The 21,606-nt window shown below is 44.9% G+C and overlaps 1 protein-coding gene across 4 annotated transcripts in view; it reads right to left on the bottom strand.

Annotated features, from left to right (window-relative positions):
* Positions 1–283: 283 nt before the first annotated feature.
* Positions 284–21,606, bottom strand: part of ppp1r16b (protein phosphatase 1, regulatory subunit 16B) — a 163,498-nt gene continuing 142,175 nt past the window's right edge. For all 4 annotated transcript variants that reach the window (XM_078554960.1, XM_078554959.1, XM_078554961.1 and 1 more), the window contains 6 exons: positions 19,587–19,711; positions 17,839–17,964; positions 15,380–15,455; positions 13,934–14,063; positions 5,794–5,965; positions 284–2,188 (listed from right to left, as the gene is read on the bottom strand). In XM_078554960.1, coding sequence (XP_078411086.1) covers positions 1,679–2,188; positions 5,794–5,965; positions 13,934–14,063; positions 15,380–15,455; positions 17,839–17,964; positions 19,587–19,711 — 1,139 coding nt within the window. In that variant the 3' untranslated portion in view covers positions 284–1,678. The remainder of the gene's footprint in view (positions 2,189–5,793; positions 5,966–13,933; positions 14,064–15,379; positions 15,456–17,838; positions 17,965–19,586; positions 19,712–21,606) is intronic.

Below are 21,606 nucleotides of genomic sequence, written 5' to 3'. Positions count from 1 at the left end.
GCTCACCCAGGTACTTTTTAAAGGATGTGAGGCAACCCGCCTCCACCACCCTCCCAGGCAGCGCATTCCATCAACGCCATTTCTGTTAACCCTTTCAACACTGACAGATATTAGCAGCTTTTCAAGTACTGTCTTTGTTCACAGACCCAGATTCATTGAGGTGACTTTAACATTTGACGGGAGTCCATTCAATGGCAAGGAAAATCGAGGTGGTGTGGTTGTGGGCTGGGTGGCGGAGGGGGGGGTCTGTGAAATCCCTGGCATCTGATCAGCAGTTCCCTGTGGCAGAAAACGATCCCAATTCTCTGTTGAATTCACATCCATCTACCCAGGTTTACAGTGGACAAATCCTCAGGACTTACCAAAGTGATGCACAGCCAATGAATTACTACAGAGGTGCAGGCATCGTTGTTTTGTAGGTAAACGCAGCAGTCTGTTTGCACCCCACACGGTCCGACAAACAGCATTGAGATAACTGACGAGCTAATCTGTTTTGGTGGTACTGACTGAGGGATAGATGGTCGTTAGGCCAACAGGAGATGTGTGAGTTTAGGCTTTGAGTGCTGGAATTGGATTTTTAACCCAGTGTAATTTTGCTTGTGGCCATCCCAGATGATCACGTGATATTCAGTGATTACAGCTACCGCTCCAGAATGTGCATCGTGCTACAATTCAGTTTCTTGTTCAACTTTACACAGAGTCACACCCCTCCCTAAATGCGTGGAGATGGAGGGGGTCGGATGTGGCAGGGCCCCAAGTGAAATTGGTTTCAAGAAATACTTGGGTCCCGCAGAGCTCCCCGCCCAGGCGCAGAATTGCCTCAAACTGCCGCGGAGGTAAATGTCCATCTGGGGAATTGGAAGAGTTTTCCAGTAAAGGAAGACATGGCTTCAGTGAGGCAGGGGACTGAGACTGGCTTCCGCACAAAAGCAAGATCTGTGTCTGTGACCACCACACCCCCGACTTGAGAGTACTCCATCTCCCAGTTACAGGTGAGAAAGTGTTTCCATACCTTCTTGTCTACTCTAGTACAATCACTCCAACCTTCCCCTCTGTGAGGGGTGAATAGCACTGCACTTCAAACCACAGTTTCTACAGCTTCCAGGAGTGAGTAATGTAGTCCTTTGAGGACAGGAGTAACATTGATGCTGGGGAAATCTTAAATAGGGAAAGCTTACAATACTTCAAAACACTTCAAAAAAGACAGCAGTTAAATCTGGTGCTGTGCGTAATGTTTACTTTAAAACAAACTGTACAAAATTGACAGTGTTTTTTTTTATAAACTGACTGAAGAAGCTGCAAGTGCTGAACGGGCACTCAACTGGGTACTACTGGATCACCCTTACATTAAATTCTGCAGTGTGAAAGAATAAAAGAGTCACAGTCCCAGGCGAATCTGAAACTCTGTACAGTAATACAGAGTGTAACCCTTGCCAGACTGGAAAGTTAGGAGCTCCAGACAATTACACAGTCATTCACTCTTACCTTGCAGAATAAAGAACTCCTTAAAGTTACACAGTGAATGCAGTGGCCCATGAATTAAAATAGTGCTTAAATTAATATCCTCATGTCAATACTTCAATGTAGCAGCTACCGACATGAATGTCGTCATATAGGCTACCATTTCTGGCACAAGTGCAACTTGTAACAGAATGCTATTCCAGTCCCTGCTGTTTCATCACACAATCCTACAGCAGCTCTGTTCCTTTGCCTCTGGGTCTTCCAACGGTGCCTTAAGTCTTAATAGCGGAGGTTCCCCACTGGGCTGGTAGTGGTAGAGCGAGTTCCCATTGGAACTGACCTCCGACGTCCTTGAGCCCACCGGGCTGCTCTTTGGCTGAAGCTGGTCAATTTCCAAGATACTTCCCAGGCCGTTGGCCAGAGAAGCTTCCTGAGACATCTGCTTCTTCAGCTTGGTGGCTGCTCGTTGCCGCTTCAGCTCCGACAGCGTCTGGCAGTTCCTGTCCCTGTTTGGCTGTGGCGATGCAGCAGGGTGGCAATCGCCGAGGAAAACCCGGCCATTCGCTCTTTCCGCGGTGGGGGGTGTTCCCAAGGATTCAGTGTTGGTAGAAGGCTGCTGGGAAGTTGGTGTTGAGACCGGAAGGCTGCTCTGTCCGCAAACATCTTCCGGCTTTTCGGTCGATTCAACTTGTTCCGTCACGCATATTTGGGACTTGGATGACAGATCCTGCATTTAAAACAGGCATGGAAATTACTACATTTTATTACCTACAAAAACTAGAACTCAAAAAAGGAGCTGATTTCCGTACCATTATAACTGTTGGGAGTATTTTCTTTACACAGTGAGTTGTTGTGATCTGGAAAGCACTGCCTGAAAGGCTGGTCGAAGCACATTCAGAAATAACTTTCAAAAGGGAGTTGGATAATTCTTGGAAAGGAAATTTGCAGGGTGATTATTGAAAGAACAGGAGTGGGGGTGGGTGGGGGTGGATAGCTCTTGTAAAGAGCTAGCACAGGCACAATGGGCTGAAAATCCTCCTTCTGTGCTGCTCAAGCGATCATATTTTTCCCTCCCCGAAAGTGCCGACTGCTTCAACAGTATGAGTCCTGTTTGGTTATCATCAGAGCTATTTAACTATAGAGGCAGTGCGGCCAAACCTCTCATTCAGTGGGTGGCAGTTCATGCTGCTCCGGAGCAGTAATCAGACTGACTTTTTCCCTGCTCTTCCCTAGCCCAGGAGCACTGTGGTATTGCCAGTTCTATTTTAGTTGGCATCAGCTACTCAGCACAGATAAGAGATTAAGCCCCAGGCATTTCACTGTCTAGAGGACTCAGCACCACACTAGGCATGGGACTGTAGGAGGAGCTCATTACTGGCTTTAGTTTGTCAACCACAGTGCTGTGGGTTAGGAAGCTCAAGGATTTTTATCCGGTGACAGTGAAGGAACGGCGATATATTTCCAAGTCAGGACGGTGTGTGACTTGGAGGGGAACTTGCAGGTGGTGGTGTTCCCATGCTTGTGCTGCCCTTGTCCTTCTAAGTGGTAAAGGTCACAGGTTTGGAAAGTGCAAGCAAAGGAGGCTTGGCGAGTTGCTGGAGCGCATTTTGTTATCAGTACTGTGCGCGTGCAGTAGTGAAGGGAGTGAATGTTTAATGTGGTGAATGGGGTGCTGACTCAACAGGCTGCTTTGTCCTGGATGGGACATGTCGAGCTTCTTGAGCGCTGTTGGAGCTGCACTCATCTAGGCGAGTGGAGAGTATTCCACGATACTCCTCATTTGTGCCTTGTAGGTGGTGGACTGACTTTGGGGAGTCAGGGGGTGAGTTACTCACCGCAGAACTCCCAGCCTCTAGCCTGCTCTTGTTGCCACAGTATATGGCTGGTCCAGTTCAGTTTCTGGTCAATGGTAACCCCTGGGATGTTGATGGTGAATCCCCTATGAAATTTACACCCAAGCGTAATGCAATGCTGCATTAAAGTTTGTATTGTGGATTTTTTTCAAAGTGACGTGGTTACAGGACTTCAGAATTAATTGAGCAGTTTCATATCAGTTTGTCTTGTGGTTGCTTGCCACCTAGTGGCGTGTCTGTGAGTCACAGCACGTAGATTAATACCAACGCACCAATTCAAAATCTGATGGAACATGTAAACTGAATATAATGCACATTTCAAACAGTGCCACAAGAGTCTTGAACAACTCAAAAAAATGTTTTTTCCCCCCCTTACTGTCAAATATTGGTTCAAAGATTTTATTTCTCTTTCGCACAGATATTTGGGGGTCAATGTTAATTGCCCCACTGGTAGACACTGGGGCGGGAGTAGTTAAATAGAGTGGGGGAAGATTCATCCCTGGACGGATTGGGACTGTCTTCACCTGAAACGTGCTGGGACCAGGGTTCTGGCGAGTCATATAACTAGGGTGGTAGAGAGGGATTTAAACTAAATTGAGAGAGTGAGGGATCGTGTGAGGGAAGATGTAATAAATTAAAGGGAGAAGGGAGGGCAAGAGAGCAAGGTCACATTAAAGGAAATGATGACCAGAGTGTGGCAGGAAGAGACAGAACGGTGACATAAAACTTGGTGGGAATGTGAGTTGTGAGGAGGATGCAAAGAGGCTCCAAGGGGATTCATACAGGCTACGTGAGTGGGCAAGTACATGGCGGGTGGAATATGACGTGGAAAAATGTGAAGTTAGCCACTTTGGTAGGAAAAACAGAAATGCAGAGTATTTCTTCAATGAGGAGAGATTAGGTGGTGTTGATGTCCAAAGGGACCTGGGTGTCCTTGTTCACAGGTCACTGAAAGCTAACATGTAGGTACAACAAGCAAATGGTATGTTAGCCTTTATTGTAAGAGGATTTGAGCACAGGAGTAAAGATGTCTTGCTGCAATTGTATAGAGCCTTGGTGAGACCACACCTGGAGTATTGCGTGAAGTTTTGGTCTCCTTGCCTAAGGTAGGATATACTTGCCATAGAGAGAGTGCAACAAAGGTTCAGCAGACTGATTCCTGGGATGGTGGGATTATCCTATGAGAAGAGATTGAGTAGACTGGGCCTGTATTCTCTAGAGTTTAGAAGACTGAGAGGTGATCTCATTGAAGCGTACAAAATTCTTACGGGGCTCGACAGGGTAGATGTAGGAAGGATGCTTCCCCTAGCTGGTGGCAGGGGGGAGGGGTCTAGAACCAGGGGTCACAGTCTTAGACCAGTTAGCACTGAGATGAGGAGGAATTTCTTCACTCAGAGGGTGGTACATCTTTGGAATTCTCTACTCCAGAGGGCTGTGGTGGCTCAGTCATTGAGTATGTTCAAGGCTGAGGGATATATTTCTAGTTATTAAAGATATCAAGGGTTGGGATAGTGCAGGAAAATGGTGCTAAGGTAGATGATCAGCCATGATCTAATTGAATGGTAGAGCAGCCTCGAGGCACTGAATGGCCTACTCCTGTTTCCTATGTTCCTATCCACTGCTTCCCGCCCTGATGTATCCAATTATAATTTTAAATTACCTCTGGCATGGCCCTCCCCTTTCAATGCTCCATTGTTAGTTATATTTAGTCTCAGATAGACAGGTCTCTCAGAGAATTGAGGGATATAGGGAGCAAGCAGAAAAATGGAGTTGAGACAGAAGATCAGTCATGGTGATTTGAATTGGGAAATAGGCTTGAGAGGCCGTAGGGCTACTCCTGCTCCTATTTCTTACTCTTATTCGGTCATGAGATGTGTGCTAGGCCAGCCTTTATTGCCCATCCCTCACTGCCCTTGTTCAGAGGGCATTTAAGTGTCAACCACATTGCTGTGGGTCTGGAGACACGTGTTGGCCAGGGCAGGTAAGAATGGCAGCTTCCCTTCCCTAAAGAACATCAGTGAACCAGATGGGTTTTTATGACAATCGGCAAAGGTTTTGTGGTCATCATCAATAATTCCAGGGGGTTTTTTTAATGGAATTCAAATACCACCCTCTGCCATGATGGGATTTGAACCCGGGTCCCCACAGCATTACCCTGGGTCTCTGTATTACTGGTCCAGTGACTTGTTTTTATTTAAGCTGGCTGTCTCTTTTTAAAATATGCAGATCAGCTCTGGTGATGTCATCAGGGCCCAATTAGCCATTTTAACCCGAGACATGATTGGGTCGGGGTTGGGGGTCAGGGTTGGGGGGTGGGGGAGGGGGAGGGGAGGGGAGGGGGGTGTACAGGGGCAATGCTAAAGCTGCAGGAACACCAATAGGGACCATCCGAGCAGACAGACAGAGGGCCTCAGCTTAACATCGCATCCTGATAAGACGGCAGATCCGACAGGTGACTATTTTAGTTGAAAGTCTTTACCGGGGTCAGATTCTCTTGATCTTTGGAGGATTCCTTGTCTTCTCCATCGCTGCTCGCAACTTCCTTTTCCATTTCCTTCCGGTCCATCTGCTGCCAGATAATTGCTTCCTGCTCACATTCCTTCCTGTACAAATTATTTCGGTCAGTCACGCTTGCTCGACGCACTACTGTCCTGAAAGGAAACAGGATACCTGCATCACTGTTTGCACAGAGCTTCCCTACACCGATTGTGTCGACTCAAGAATGGACATTGCACTCGCTGGGGCTAACCCAGTCCCTAGATTAACACACAGGGAACAAGCTTTGTGTTTTTGACTTCTCTTTTGCTTACCTCACTTTAAGAAAAGGAATGTTTGTATGTTTCTGTTTCAAGGTGAAGGCTATAAATGCTGGTTAAAAAAACATCTTCCTTGCCAGGAAGATAGTCAATAATAAAAGCCCACAGGGTATTCAGGAGAAACATCTTTACTCAAGTGATAAAAGCAAAATACTGCGGATGCTGGAAATCTGAAACGGAAACAAAAAATACTGGAAAAGCTCAGCAGGTCTGACAGCATCTGTGGAGGGAAAAGCAGAGTTAATGTTTTGAGCCTGTACGACTCTTCTTCAGAGCTCTGAAGAGTCATACGGACTCGAAACGTTAACTCTGTCTTTCTCTCCACAGATGCTGTCAGACCTGCTGAGTTTTCCCAGCATTTTTTGTTTTTGTTTCTTTACTCAGTGAGTGGTTAGAATGTGGAACTTGCTACCACGCGGGAGTAGTTGCGACAAATTAGCAGAGATACATTTAAGGGGATACTAGATAAAAACACGAGGGAGAAAAGAATATATATGCTGATGGGGCTAGATGTAGGAGAAGGCTCGTGTGCAACATAAACACCAGTATGGAGCTTAGGGCCAAATGGCCTTTCTCTGTAATATGAATATTGTGTAATTCTATGTTATCCAATGCCATCACCCATGACCAAGCTCTCATGTAGAACAGTCCAGGATTGGAAAATCAGTCAGGTTGATCCACTTCTCACTTGTGTGTACTATATCCACTAACTAATTTAACTGCAATGCTATTGGCTGTGGAGTCAGGGTGACCAACTGCCCCATATTTTATGGGATTGTCCTGTATTGGGGGCCACTATCCCATGTCCCAGGCTCCATGGCGACAGGATACTGTTTTCCTGTTAAATCTCACTCTGCTCCTGTCTGCGCACTAAGGCAGCCACCCCCACCCCCCACTACAACAGCTCCAGTCCCCTCCGCTCGGACAGCTCCTCCCCACCACCCCCACCCTCACCCGACTCTAATGAGCCCCAATGTCGGAGTGCCCCTCAAGTTTCTCTGAGAGAGTTGGTCACCCTGTGTGGAATGAGAGCAGCTCACTCCTTGGTTGAGGTGTGGCAATCCTTTAGAATTCATGCACAGCACAGGAGGAGGCCATTGTGCTATGTCAGCTCTCTCTGAAAGAATTATCCATTCGTCCCAATCACCACATGTGCTAAGGTTTTTCCTGTTGTCCTGCCCCGTACAGGGCATGAAAAGTTTCTGTTGAAGAGTCATACGGACTCGAAACGTTAACCGTGTCCCTCGCCGCAGGTGCTGCCGGACCTGCTGAGTTTTTCCAGGTATTTTTTATTTTTGTTTTGGATTTCCAGCATCCGCAGTTTTTTGCTTTTACAAATTTTAAAGCTTAAGTTGTAAGCAAATTAACACAAAAGTTGTTAAGATGGCTGCAGCCATCTTTTGGCATTTGAACTGTAGAGACAGTAGAGTCTGCAGCAAATGCCTGATCAAACATCAGCCGAAATTTACAGACAATGGGGTTTGCAGACAACCCGTCTCCATGTTTCACCCAGAACATCAAAACTCAATGGGTGTTAGACAAATGTGAAATGGGTCCCATCGGCCTTTCATTGGATTGTGATGTCTCCTTATCCAAACACAAAGACTTTGGCTGTCTCAAACTCTCACAGTGTGAAAAGCCACAACACAGCATGTTTATCGGCCAACATACCACCTCATTTGGGAAACGTCTTTGTACTTTTAACAGGTCACATGGGTGAGACAGCCACGGTTGTTGCCGTCTTTTAAAACAGCAAGAATCAGCTCTGCAGAGATGGAGACACCAGCTTTAAGCCATTGAGCCACTTGCAGTCAAACAAGCAGCCAAGGTAATAAATAGCAATACCATGAAAATGGGAGGACTCTCTCTAATAAAAACAAAAAACTACTGCGGATGCTGGAAATCCAAAACAAAAACAGAATTACCTGGAAAAACTCAGCAGGTCTGGCAGCATCGGTGGAGAAGAAAAGAGTTGATGTTTCGAGTCCTCATGACCCTTCGGCAGAACTGAGTATAGTTAGGAGAGGGTTGAAATATAAGCTGGTTTAAGGTGGGGGGTGGGGTGGGGGGAGAGAAGTTGCTGGGGGAGGTGGTTGTAGGGACAAGCAAGCAGTGATAGGAGCAGATAATCAAAAGATGTCACAGACAAAAGGAACAAAGGGGTGTTAAAGGTGGTGATATTATCTAAGAAAATGTGCTAATTAAGAATGGATGGCAGGACACTCAAGGTACAGCTCTAGTGGGGGTGGGGTGGAAAGACTGACGACAGGGTATTACAGTTATAGATTTAAAAATAATGGAAATAGGTGGGAAAAGAAAAATCTATCTAACCTGTTCCAACTTCAAGTTCACCTGAAAATCAACCTCCTGTCAATGTATCAGTAATTGCATTGTCAAGGTCCAGTAGCAATCTTGTTGACTGACAATTACGTTGTTAAGACAATGGCCTTGTTAAAACAGGTGATTGGCATTGGCTCACCTATAATGGGTACAGCTGTAACACTCCAGTGTGGAAGGTACTGGGAGAGTCTGCTACACTGCAGAGCTGTCTTGAGAATAAACCAGCTTGAGGTAAAAGACTAGCTTATTCACTCTGGCCAAAGCATCAACTCATCTAAGAAACTACAGGCCTACCACAAGAGACTGAAATAATCCCAAGTTGTAAATGCATTTCTTTTTCACCTGTGTCTAATCTTTGTGAGATTGATAGTGTGTGTGTGTGAGAGAGACGTCGTGGTTTTAAACCTCTGGGGCAATGTGGGATAATAACTAACATTCCTTATTTTAAAACTCTCAAAAAAAAAAGATTGCTGCTGGAATTATTTCAATAGGGACAAGCATTCAGAGGGCGAGAAAACACACACACACCTCACATACAAACACTCTGATCACGGACAATAGTAAAAGAACAAATTCCGTCCCTGACACTTTTCAAATGTCTATCCACTTTCTTTTTAAAAGTGGTTATGAATTCTCCTTATAGTGATGTTTCTGATTGGGCATTCCAAGGGCGGCCAAACTTTCTGAACTTTAGAGCCAAGTACGATAATCTTCAGACATTCAAGAGCTGCAGGACATTGGCAACCTTTACAGACACATTTTTATTACTATTGCACACACTTGTGTGAGGAAATATGTTTAACAAAGATGTAAGTACAGACAGTATAAAAAGTATATGTATGTAAGAATGTTTACGAGTATATGTATTTATCTCCCTGCCCAATGTAGCTTGTCTTCCTGCAATTCAGCATTCCTTCGCAAGTTCAGCTTTAATCTCTGCACCAACCTCCAGCACACCAACTTTCTCCTTCAGCAGCCCTCTGCTTACAAACTTGCATGCAGTTGAGGAGAGACTTAGTGCTCTGCTTCTGCTGCCTGAACGTCCACTGCTTCTGACAAGAAATGCATTGTGTTTAGCTCACCGCAAAGGTTTGACAGGCATTTGCCAAATCGTTAACCAATAAATGAACGACTAACAAAAACGCCAATCAACCTGTTACATTCACATGAGAGTGCGAGGCCACGCCACTAATTGTTTGATTGTCCCTCCTACCCCATTCACTGCAGTGTGACAGGAAGACAGTGGGGTAATGGTAATGTCACTGAACTAGTAATCCAGAGGCCCAGGTTAACGCCCTGGGGACAAGGGTACAAATCCCACCACAGCAGCTGGCGGAAATTAAATTAATAAATCTGGTGACCATGAAACTATCATCGATTGTTGTAAAAACCCATCTGGTTAACTAATGCCCCTTTAGGGAAGGAAATCTGCCGTGCTCACCTGGTCTGGCCTACATGTGACTCCAGATCCACAGCAATGTGGCTGACTCTTACCTACTGCCCTCTGAAACATGCCCAGCAAGGGCAAATAGGGATGGGCAACAAATGCTGGCCTTGCCAGCGATGGCCACATCCCATGAAAGAATAAATTTGCCCTCTCCAGTGCTGCTCCCTGCGTAAGTCTGCTCTGCCCCCTGGTCATTGAGGTGAGCTGCACTTAACGTGTAAAAATGTGCAGCTCGCAAGCTGTGGTTTTGCCATATTTTACCGATCCTCCATGTGTAAATTAGAAATTAAATTTCTCACACAGGCTGCCGGATGGCGGAGTGGGATATGGAAAACTTCACACAGGGGATCGTTGTTCTACGTGTGAGACTAAGGCATACTATTGGGAAGAGTAGACAGTCTTATTCCGCATTCCACTGTTCTACAGGTGAGCCTGATGATGTTGGCGGCACTGGATTACATAGAATGACACAGAGTGACAATAACCTTTTTTTAAAATTCTTTTTTTTTTAAATGGGGTGTGGGTGTTGCTGGCTGGGCCAGCATTTATTGCCCATCCCTCATTGCCCTTGAGAAGGTGGTGGTGAAGCTGCCTTCTTGAACCGCTGCAGTCCGTGTGGTGTAGTGCTACTATGAGTACCTTTTCGTGAGACACTACTATTTGACCGTGAAGCCAAGCTAAATCCTGACCATATTTGATGACCACGCACACATACACGTCCTAGGACAGATCTTTAGGCAGCGATGAGGATCAGGAACATTTGTTGCTTTTCTTCCCCTTCCCAACCTGGTGTCTGGAGCCCAGGCCAATTGTGGCCCTCACTGCTCAGCATCCAGACTCAACAGCTCCTCGAGTGGCAAATTAGTGCACGGCCTCCACCCACGGAATTTGGAAAAAATATATTAGAACCCAGAAGGGAAAAAAACAATAAAACTGGGAAATAAAAGAATTCTGGTCCGAACTGGTCTTGTACACCTTAAAACGGAGCACCAGTAAAATTGGGAAATAAGAGTACTGGTCCGAACTGCTCTTCCTTCTGGGAATAAAGGGAAAGAAATGCTTGTATTTATATAGCTCCTTTCACAACCTGGGGATGTTCCAAATCACACTACAGCCAGTGAGAAAACACAACAGCCATTTGTGCACAGCCAGGCCCCACAAAAAAGCAATGAGTTAATGATCAGATTATAGGACTTATGTGACCATTGACAGCATTTTCTGTCTTTATATCAGATTACCAGCATCCACGGTAATTTTCTTTTGTTTTTTTGGTAACGTTGGCTGAGGGATAAATATTGGCCCGGGGAGAACTTTCTTGCTCTACTTTGAAGGATGCCACGGAATCGTTTCCGCGCGCTAGGGCAGACGGAGCCTCAGCTGAACGTCTCATCTGACGGCGCAGTGCTCCCTCAGCCCAAGGTCTCTGGAGTGGGACTTGAACCCATAGTCTCCTGACTCAGGGGCAAGTCTGTTGCTGGCCGAGTCCCGACAGAGCTGACAAATTATAAAAGGTAGGTAAATCCAACAGCGAGTGATCGTGTCAAGGAAAATCAGACACAGCGTGCCCATGTGTGGCAGCACAGGGCGTAAAGGCATCAGCTGTTTCCCCACAGCACTGTTAACCTGACAGGAGTGGGGGGAGCCGGGGGGTGGGGGGGGAGGTGGGGGGAGATCAGCTACTTTGCTGCAGGGAGGAAGGGAAATGAGAGGGAGCATCATCCTTGGGCTGCTTCTGACCTACAACCTGACAGCTGATTTCACAGGCTTCTGGACAGGGGCCGTCTCAGTCAAGGATTTTCCAAGGAGATGCGATTCGAACAAAGGGGGGGAGAGAGATAATTTAAAGCAAGCGCAAACCCATTGAAAATATCGTTCACCCCCCCCTCGGGTACAGTAAAGTGAAACCTGAATACCGGTAACATACATCCTGAAGTAGATTAAAGAGGCCAGACAAGTGATTAAAAACACATGCATACCAGAAGCAATTTCCTCATGCGTAAGGTGGAAAACATCTCGAATAACGCGTCAGGGAAAGTAGCAGAGATACGGGATACGCAGGTGGTCTTGCGCACAGCTCGATTTCCATGGCCTCGATTTTTACATTTTACAGCACCGCACCGGCTTGCTCCCCACACCCCACACCCCGCACCTCCCCCCAACACAGAAGTGTTTTTGGCTCGGGGCATGTAAAATACGAGGGGTTGCAAGCCTTCCTGCCCACGCCCCGGCCCCATCCTCATAACATGGTGGTTGGGTGGACGCTGAAATCGGCAGGGAGCCCACCACCTTATAAAAAAAACATTTAGTAGGTAATTGAGCTTGGTTACCACGCTAATTGACCCCTATTTCATGCGGCCCACGCCATAAAATAGTTGGGCAGGAGTGAGGAACCTTCTTTTGAGCCTTCAAAAAATATTTTTGGCAAGGTGAGAAGGGAGGGGCACAGCATTTGGTGGAGGGCATGTGACCTTTGTGACTCTGGGGCAGCACCCCCCACCCCCCAAGATGTTACCCCCCACCTTTGTTGCTCCCCCAACATGGTGTCCAAACCTGCCCGCCTCCCCAACCCCCACACCTCCCTAGGCTGTCCAATCTCTCCCCGCCCTTAAAGCCTGGGACTTACCTGGTTCTGGGATCCATCAAAGTTCCTCGTGGGCCTGCTTGCAGTCCCAGCAGTGCCCACTACTCAGTTCTGGCGCTGCTGTGACTGCTGGACCTGCCAGCCAATCAGATTGCACATACAAGGTGCCCTCAGCCTGTTTTGCCTGCGTTATCGTTGTACAGTGGGATTTTTTTTCTATATCCTTCAGCTACTGACCAACTCTTGCAACAGTGAGGTGGGGGAGGGGGTGCAGCAAAACGCCCCACCCCCACGAAATACAACCCCATATCTAAGGAAGGATATATTTGCCTTGGAGGTGGTACAACAAGGTTCACTAGATTGGTTGCTTGGATGAGAGGGTTGTCCAATGAAGAGAGGCTGAGTAGATTGAGTCCATACTGCCTGGAGTTTCGAAGAATGAGAGGTGATCTCATTGAAACAGACTCGATTCAGAAGGGCTTGACAGGGTAGATACTGAGAAGTTGTTCCCCTGGCTGGGGAATCGAGAACATGGGGGCAGAGTCTTAGGATAAGAGGTTGATTATTTAGGACTGACATAAAGAGAAATATCTTCACTCAGAACATTTTGAATCTTTGGAATTCTCTACATTTGGGGGTTGCGATTGCTCAGTCAGAGTATATTCAAGGCTTGGGTAGATAGATTTTTGATCTCTCAGGGAATCGCGGGATATGGGGAGCGGAATTGCAGGATATGGGGAGCAGGCAGGGAAGTGCAGTTTTAGTAGAAGGTCAGCTATGATTGAATTGAATGGTGAGGGGTCGTGTGGTCTGCTCATGTTCCTATTCCTTATGCTCTTATGTTCAAAACGCAGTTGCTAGCTGAGAGAACTAGAGCACCAGAGAGGTCGGCTTATGTAAGCCTAACTTCTGTTTCTCGTTGGTTTCTTTTTGTTTTCCCCAGTGGAGCAGTGTCCAGTGCTCTCAACTGGAACATACGAAATAGCAACTGGAGTTGGCCGTTTGGCTTCTCGAGTCTGCTTTGGCAATCAATACAACTCCATCTTGCTGCACTGTCCCCCTATCCCTTAATCCCCTTGGCACCCAAAAATCTATTGACTTCTGTTTTAACTGAGCAGCCACAGCCGCAGTTCCAAGATTCACAAACCTTTGAGTGAAGAGATGGAAGGGATTATCCTCCTGCTTTGAGAGGATACATCTTGATCGAGCTGATTAGGAATTTAAGATCAATGGTTGTTCGCAACCAGCAATTAACGTTGCTAAGAGCTATTTTAATATTACAACCAAGGACCAACTGGGCCCAGGAAAGGGAGAATCCAAGGTGACTGAGGAACCCAAAACTGTGACTTCTTTGGAAGGCAAAGTGCAGTTTAATCACTTGACTGAGTGTTGCCATGGAATAAGAGCTTTGGTTAAAAGGCGCGCACATACTAACCCTCGGCTTCCAGCACTAGAGGTTCTCCTGCATAGAGATGACTTGTTCTTGCCCTGTGACTTCAGGATGCTTTCATGTTTATGCTTGAGCTGTCGAAGTAAAACCTTGAACTCCTCATCGTCACAGAGGTCTACAATGGAAATGTATCATTAGTCCACTTCAGACCAGTATAGCACAGCCCTGGATCATTTAAGTATTCACCTCAGGTGTTCTCCTTTCTACCTGTGCCATAGCTGAGTGGGCAGCTCTCTTGCCTCTGAATCTGGAGATTGTGGGATTTGAGTCCCACTGCAGATTTTTGAACCTACATAATTTCAGTTGACACTCAGTGCCAGTACTGTAGGAGCATTGCACTGGTAAAGCTGCTGTTGTTCAGATGAGATCATTCAGTCTCAGAGTGAATTATACCCCATGGGCCAAATTAGTGGCACTGAAATCCACACCCCAGTGGGGAGGTGATGGTGCAGTGGTATTGTCGCTGGATTAGTAATCCAGGGACCCAGGGTAATGCTCTAGGGACCTGGGTTCAAATCCCACCACGGCAGATGGTGGAATTTGAATTCCAAAAAAATCTGGAATTAAAAGTCTAATAATGACCATGAAACCATTGTCGATTGTTGTAAAAAGCAATCTGCTGTCCTTACCTGGTCTCCAGACCCACAGCAATGAGGATGACTCTTAAATTCTCTCTGAACAAGGGCAATGAGGGATGGGCAATAAATGCTGGGCCTAGTCTAGCTAGTGACACCCACATCTCATGAATGATGTGAGATGATCGTTCATCCCATGAATGAATAAAAAACGTCAGAATATACTTGCAAGTTCACGATTATCTGATATAATAAGAGGTTAGAATCATAGGGCAAAATTTTACTAGTGGGGAGGTCTGGCTGCCACCCAGCTCTTAAGAGGCTGCTTCCTGCCCGGCTTCAATGTAGATGCTGGTGGCAGGACTTCAGAGGCAGTGATGGGGAGGAGAAGACACAGGGTAAACTACATAGCTGAAGAAAAGCAAGGATTTCTGTTTGTTATCCTGGTCACATTCCCATTAACTAAACAGCGGAGCCAAAAAAGATACTCACCAGGCTGTCAGAAGCTAAACACACCCAATGAAAGTGCTCCAAAATACATGAAGCAAAAGCATATCTAGAACAAGGCGGCTAGGAGAGAGCCAAAAATGTGACAGAGGCATGACTGATATTTTCAATTAATTTTAAACAAGAGCAAAGGGAGTGATTGTCATGATTAGTCAACAACTCCATGATAATGGTATCATGTCACTACCCAGGATGGTAGAAAATGAACCAGACAGATCTTTGCCTTTTTTGTTCTAGCAATAGCTATATTCCTATGAGAATTCAAGCCATGGCCCCTCTCCCTGCCCTAGCCTTAATCTGTCTCTAGTTCAGCGAAGCAAATGGCGCCAACCTTACATCCGTGACTAACCAATTGGTGTTTCTTTCAAGTGTGTCTTGGCGTTGAGACTTGCACCATGAGCGGTCAGTAGTTCTGCGATTTGCATCTGCAGAGAGAAGGAAACAAAGTTTTGGGGTTTTAAAAGATGAAAAGCTATTTCATATTTCTTTCATATTTCACCTCAACTTTTCAAATCAGAGCTGTTCAATTATCCCTTAGTGTGAAAATTTATTTTCTCCTTATGCATTGCCATACCTAGCACATTTATCTGTTCCATTGACGGTTATTAATCACAGCCTAAAATTAGCTCTTTTTAAAGTGGCTGTCTCTCTAATGTGTTCCACAAGACAGACACAAATGGACAGAATCATTGGCATGGGCACCCTCTCCTCGAACCCCAGCAAAGGAAAAGGTGCAAACCCCCAAGTGACCCAGTTTGGAAAAATCCAGGAACTGCCCTTCACTCAGATTCACAGCCTCAGTTGGAGGAAAATCTAGCACTTCCCAGTTAGGCCCCTTTCTACCTCAGGTAGAAGATACCCTGGCACTTCCCATCTTAGTGACCTTGTTAGATGACTGATCTATATGGTACTGCTCTTCCAGACAGAAGACAAGGCATGGTGGAGAATAGCTTGCAAGACGAGGCTGGTCCAAATGTAGAGAGAGATTGAAAATCAAACAAACAGTCACATATATTAGTCTTACTGTTGGTTAAAGCTACTATTGGACATTTTCTCCTCATTTCACCTCTCTGGATCTCGCAAACCCATGCACCACGTTCCAGCTAAAGTAGAGGAGATGCAGTCAGGAAACTAGTGGCTGACCATCTATTAGTGTTATTCCACATCTGGTCACTAAGAAATGTGCAATAACAGATTGCCTTCTTCCCAGGTCAGGAACGTGCCACATCAGAATCTCAGACTCCAATCAATATGCCATGCTGCCACTGTGCCAAGACAATGGTATTTATTCTCACCACATGGAATTGTACTTCAACAAATCACATCCTGCTCACTTTCACGGGTCTCTTGATCCAAGTGTGACTCCTAAAGGGATGTATTCTCATTGAGTGCAGCTGAGCACAAAGTAAAGATGTTTGCCGAAACAAAAACAGAAATACCTGGAAAAACTCAGCAGGTCTGGCAGCATCGGCGGAGAGCAAAGTTGACATTTCGAGTCCTCATGACCCTTCAACAGAACTAAGTAGAAATAGGAAAGTGGTGAAATATAAGCTGGTTTAAGGGGTGGGGGGAAGAGGGTGGGGGGTGTTGTTGAGACAAGCAAGCAGTGATAGGAGGAGATAACCAAAAGATGTCACAGAGAAAAGAACAAAGAGGTGTTGAAGGTGGTGATATTAGATAATATCAAAAGAACAAAGAGGTGTTGAAGGTGGTGATATTAGATAATATCAAAAGAACAAAGAGGTGTTGAAGGTGGTGATATTAGATAATATCACCACCTTCAACACCTCTTTGTTCCTTTGTCTGTGACATCTTTTGGTTATCTCCTCCTATCACTGCTTGCTTGTCCCAGCAACACCCACCCCACCCCCCACCCCCAAACCAGCTTATATTTCACCCCTTTCCTATTTCTACTTAGTTCTGTTGAAGGGTCATGAGGACTCGAAACGTCAGCTTTGCTCTTCTCTGCCAATGCTGCCAGACCTGCTGAGTTTTTCCAGGTATTTCTGTTTCTGTTTTGGATTTCCAGCATCCGCAGTTTTTTGTTTTTATAAAGATGTTTGCCAAATAGATCTCATTGAAAGCACTCAAAACTAGCCCCCTGCTGATCAAAGAAATGCTGTGATGATTGTACATCAAACTGTAAATGATGATGATGTGTGTGTCACTGCATTTGGGGAAACTAACCTATTTTTTTCCCAACTCTTCTGGTATAAATCGGTTAGTTCTTTAATTAAAGTTGAACAATTTTCTAGTTATTTAGAGCACTAATTGTCCAGGGATACAAGTAAAGGCCTCTTGACTTGAACTGTTTCTAAGTGGAGGTGGCATCAAGCATTTAGAATATATTCATTCTGAGTCAGAAGCTTATTTGTTCAAGTCCCACTCCACAGCTCTGAGCACAAAATCTGGGCCGACGTTTCAGTGCAGCACGGAGGGAGTGCTACACGGTCAGAGGTGCCATCTTTTGGATGAGACGTTAAGATGAGGCCCCGTCTGCCCCCTCAGTTGGTTGTAAAATATTCAAAAGAAGAGCAAGGGACTTATCTCCAGTGCCCTGCCCAATACTTATCCCTCAACCAACAACATTAAAACAGATTATCTGGCCACTATCACATTGCCATTTGAGGGAGCTTGCTGTGTGCAAATTGGCTGCCATATTTCCTACATTACAACAGTACTTAATTGGCTGTAAATGGACATTCTGGGGTTGTGAAAGGTGCTGTATAAATGCAGTTCTTTCTTTTCTTCTTTCGAAGCAATGCACACACGAGGTACCAATGTCCCAAATTGTAGACAGCAACTGACCTGACCCCAGCAGGCAGCAGCATGTAGTGGCTCCCAGCCATCCTGGTCCTTGTTGTTTACCTTGGCTCCATGTTCGAGCAGCAGCTCAGCAACTGTGTAGTAACCGTTGGCAGCGACTACATGTAGCTGAGGGAGAGAGAAAAAGAAACCTTACACAAACTGGTCACTGACCTACAAAATCAATAAAAGGATAATGATCCACATCAACTGCATTTTCTAGAAAAGACTCACCACGAGAACTCCCCACAGAGAAAAAAAAACAACAGGGAGGGGAGTTACATATGTAAGAGAAAGGGTTGCCTGCCTTGTGACATTTTCCTAAGGTAAAGGATTTTTTTCATTCATTTATGGGATGTGGGCATCGCTGGCTAGGCTAGCATTTATTGCCCATGTTCAGAGGGCATTTAAGAGTCAACTACATTGCTGTGGGTCTGGAGTCACATGTAGGCCAGACCAGATAAGGGCAGCAGATTTCCTTCCCTAAAAGGACATTAGTGAACCAGATGGGTTTTTATGACAATCATCATCAGACTTTTAATTCCAGATTTTTATTGATTCAAATTTCACCAACTGCCATTGGTGGGATTTGAACCAGGGTCTTCAGAGCATTGCCCTATAAATGCAAGTTGTTGTTGCGTGACTCTACGTGTGGTGTTAGGTCACCAACAGAGTAGAATGTGACTATATTATGGGACAAAATGTACACTTAAAACATATTAAAGAGTACTAGAATTTATTATGCTGAAACATTCTCTGTGTGTTGCTGTCCTCATAGCCATTGAAGCCTCATGTTTTCAAGATGTTGCAAGTTGTTTTGCGCTGAGCTAATCTTCATTACGGAATGCTGCTTTAACACATGTACTTCATTTCCAAATTATGAAGGGCTTTGAAATCCAGAAAGCAAGCTTCGGGCAACAATATCTTTAACAGGGGCGATCTAAAGGTAACACTCACAAACTCCTGAACCTTGACAGCAAACCCTTGGAACAATGTCAAGCCAGAACCAAAGAGGGAACAGCTTTAAAAAAAATGCAAATAGGGACTGAGCATTGGATGAAGGTAAGCTAGTTAACTCCCTGAATGATTATTTGCTCCAAACATTCATAAGGGGGAGTATGGGCAATATGTATTCCATAAGTGGCAATGTCAGATAATTAATTTCAGAATTAATATCAACTGGACTATCAAAAAAAAAATCAATGTCAGATAATTAATCTCAGAATTAATGTCAGATTTAAAAGAAAGTTGTGGATAGGCTCAACCAAACAAATGCTCTCGGAATATATGTTATTTTTTCCAGAATGTTGGAGAGGAGAGGGACGAGACATGTATGAAGAAAGGCTAATGTGGTGACCACTTTCCACAAAGGATCACAAAACAGATCCAGGCAACAACAAACCATTGACCCTTAATTCAACATCATGCGAAAAATGGACCTAAATATCAGAATGCGTCTTTAAGGTCAGAACGCCTGCCCAAATGTAGGCTAACCTGCCTTAATAGCACACCATGTTGACAATGTCTGTGTTAGGATTGAGTATGATATAAGCCCATAAAGTTCAGGCATGCTCACCTCATATTTGGCTGATTTCATTCCCACAATTGTAAAGTTAAAACAAACTTTAAATGATGTTGTGAAGAGCATGACTTTAACTCCCACATTTTGGGAAATGCTACTTTCTGATTCCTCCAATAGCAGGGCTGGTCTTCAAAGTTGACCTGGATCAGATCTTGCCAATCCTACTTACCAGGGTGGCTCCCTGCGCGTCTCTTGCATTTAGATCAGTGCCGGTCTGAATACCCTCTCTGATGTCTACAATCATTTGCTGCTCTACTGCTGTACGGGTTTGGTCGATTTTCTCCTGAGTGATCCCTGAGCAAGAATTGAAGATGAGAGTTTGTTAATCCCCGTCAGAAATCTCAGCAGTCTGCCCTACATCTATTGCACCAAACCATGGAAAGACTTGCAGGGAATTTGTTAACATTATGTAATTTATTTTCAAGGCCACAAAGGAAATCAGTAAGGAGACATTCTTTAAGCACATCCAGGAAATGGAAATAATGGGAGCAGAATATTTAAAATCTGACCACAGTGAGCGCTATTAATAATTGATGGCCATTTTGTTTGAAAATATAGTTGTTACATGGCTTGATTGTAGAGTGGGAATTGAAGCGCTCCCCACAGCATTTTAACAGGAAAGTTGTTTTGCCTTCGAGACATAATTATAGTTGGCCATCTGTTGTATACAAATGGCTGGAAGTAGTATGACGGAGGGGCATTAAAAAACAGTATTGCTGAGAAAGAGACTTTTTTGTCAAAGCTTTTCACCTTGCACTCATCAGTACAATTCAGGGGGAAACAACATATTTATACTGTATATATGAGAAGAGAGTGCTGATTGGTTGGCAAGTGGATTCTGGTGGGTAGAGGTGTTGTCGAGGAGAATATACCAGTTGATTGTGACTGACGGTCCAGGGTGTCCAGAATCCAGGACAATGTCTTGACCAATCAGAATCAAGCTGCCTGGTTTAAATTTCAACAATGCTTGGCAGTTAACTGTCATGGGATGTGGGCGTCGCTAGCCAGGCATTTATTATCCATCCCTGGTTCTCAGAGGGCATTTAAGAGTCTGGAGTCACATGTAGGCCAGACCAGGTAAGGACAGCAGATTTCCTTCCCTAAAGGACATTAGTGAACTAGATGGGTTTTTACAACAATTGACAATCGTTTCATGGTCATCATTAGACTTTTAGTTCCAGATTTTTATCAAATTCAAATTCCACCATCTGCTGTGGTGTGATTCAAACCCAGGCCCCCAGTGCATTACCCTGGGTCTCTGGATTACTAGTCCAGCGACAATACCACTACGCCATTGCCTCCCCCTGTATCTGTTACTTTAAGCCGTTCTGCCGCAATTGGTTGATAATTTAAGGCAAGCACAATATAAATATTTTTCTTCATGTTCGCTAATTTGTAGGTCTGGCAGAGGAAGTAAACTTGGTAAATGTCATTCTGTTCCTCTCTTCCACCTTTAAATTCCCAAAGTCAGATTATACGCAAGAGCTGCATAGGAATTGGGTGCCCAACTCTAGTTTTTGAAGGTTACATTCACCTCCAACCATCTTTCCCTGCCAGTCAAACAGCCCATTTTTCCATCTCCAATATTTTTACAATTGATAAATAAAAGCATTCATGATTTTTCCTCCAGGCCTTGCTCTCAGTAGTCTCTGTAATATAAAGGGTTAATGTTAAATATGTACATCATCAGTGATCACATCACAAAACAGCAAGGAGTGAGATAGTTCTATGTAGAGCCTCGTGCTAAGCCTGTACTGTACATAATTAGTATAATGTTCGATAAAAGGTAGAGTTTATCAACAGGCATGCCTCCAGCGGTATCTGTGAGACTGGATCATGAACAGCCCCCTCGGAGACCCACAATGACGATAACAGAGTGTCCAGGAGATTAATTTTTAATTCCTGGAGACTGCAGGCCAATCCTGGAGGATTGGCAACCCTAATAGCACTGGCTGGTCTTATTTTTCCATAGGAATACATAGGGATATACAACACAGAAACAGGCTGTTCAGCTCAATCAGTCCATGCCGATGTTCATCCTCCACCTGAGCTTCCTTCCATCTTTTCTCATCTAAAACCATCTATTTTTTTAGTTATTCACAGGATGTGTATTATGACACAGCCGATGGTAAAGGCTGAGTTGTTCAAATCCCAGAGGGAAATTTGAAACAACTGTCATAACCCATTGA

Source organism: Cetorhinus maximus, chromosome 13 (assembly GCF_964194155.1).
Source record: "Cetorhinus maximus chromosome 13, sCetMax3.hap1.1, whole genome shotgun sequence".
NCBI classification, from domain to species: Eukaryota; Metazoa; Chordata; class Chondrichthyes; order Lamniformes; family Cetorhinidae; genus Cetorhinus; species Cetorhinus maximus.
This window is presented reverse-complemented; position numbering and strand designations above follow the sequence as displayed.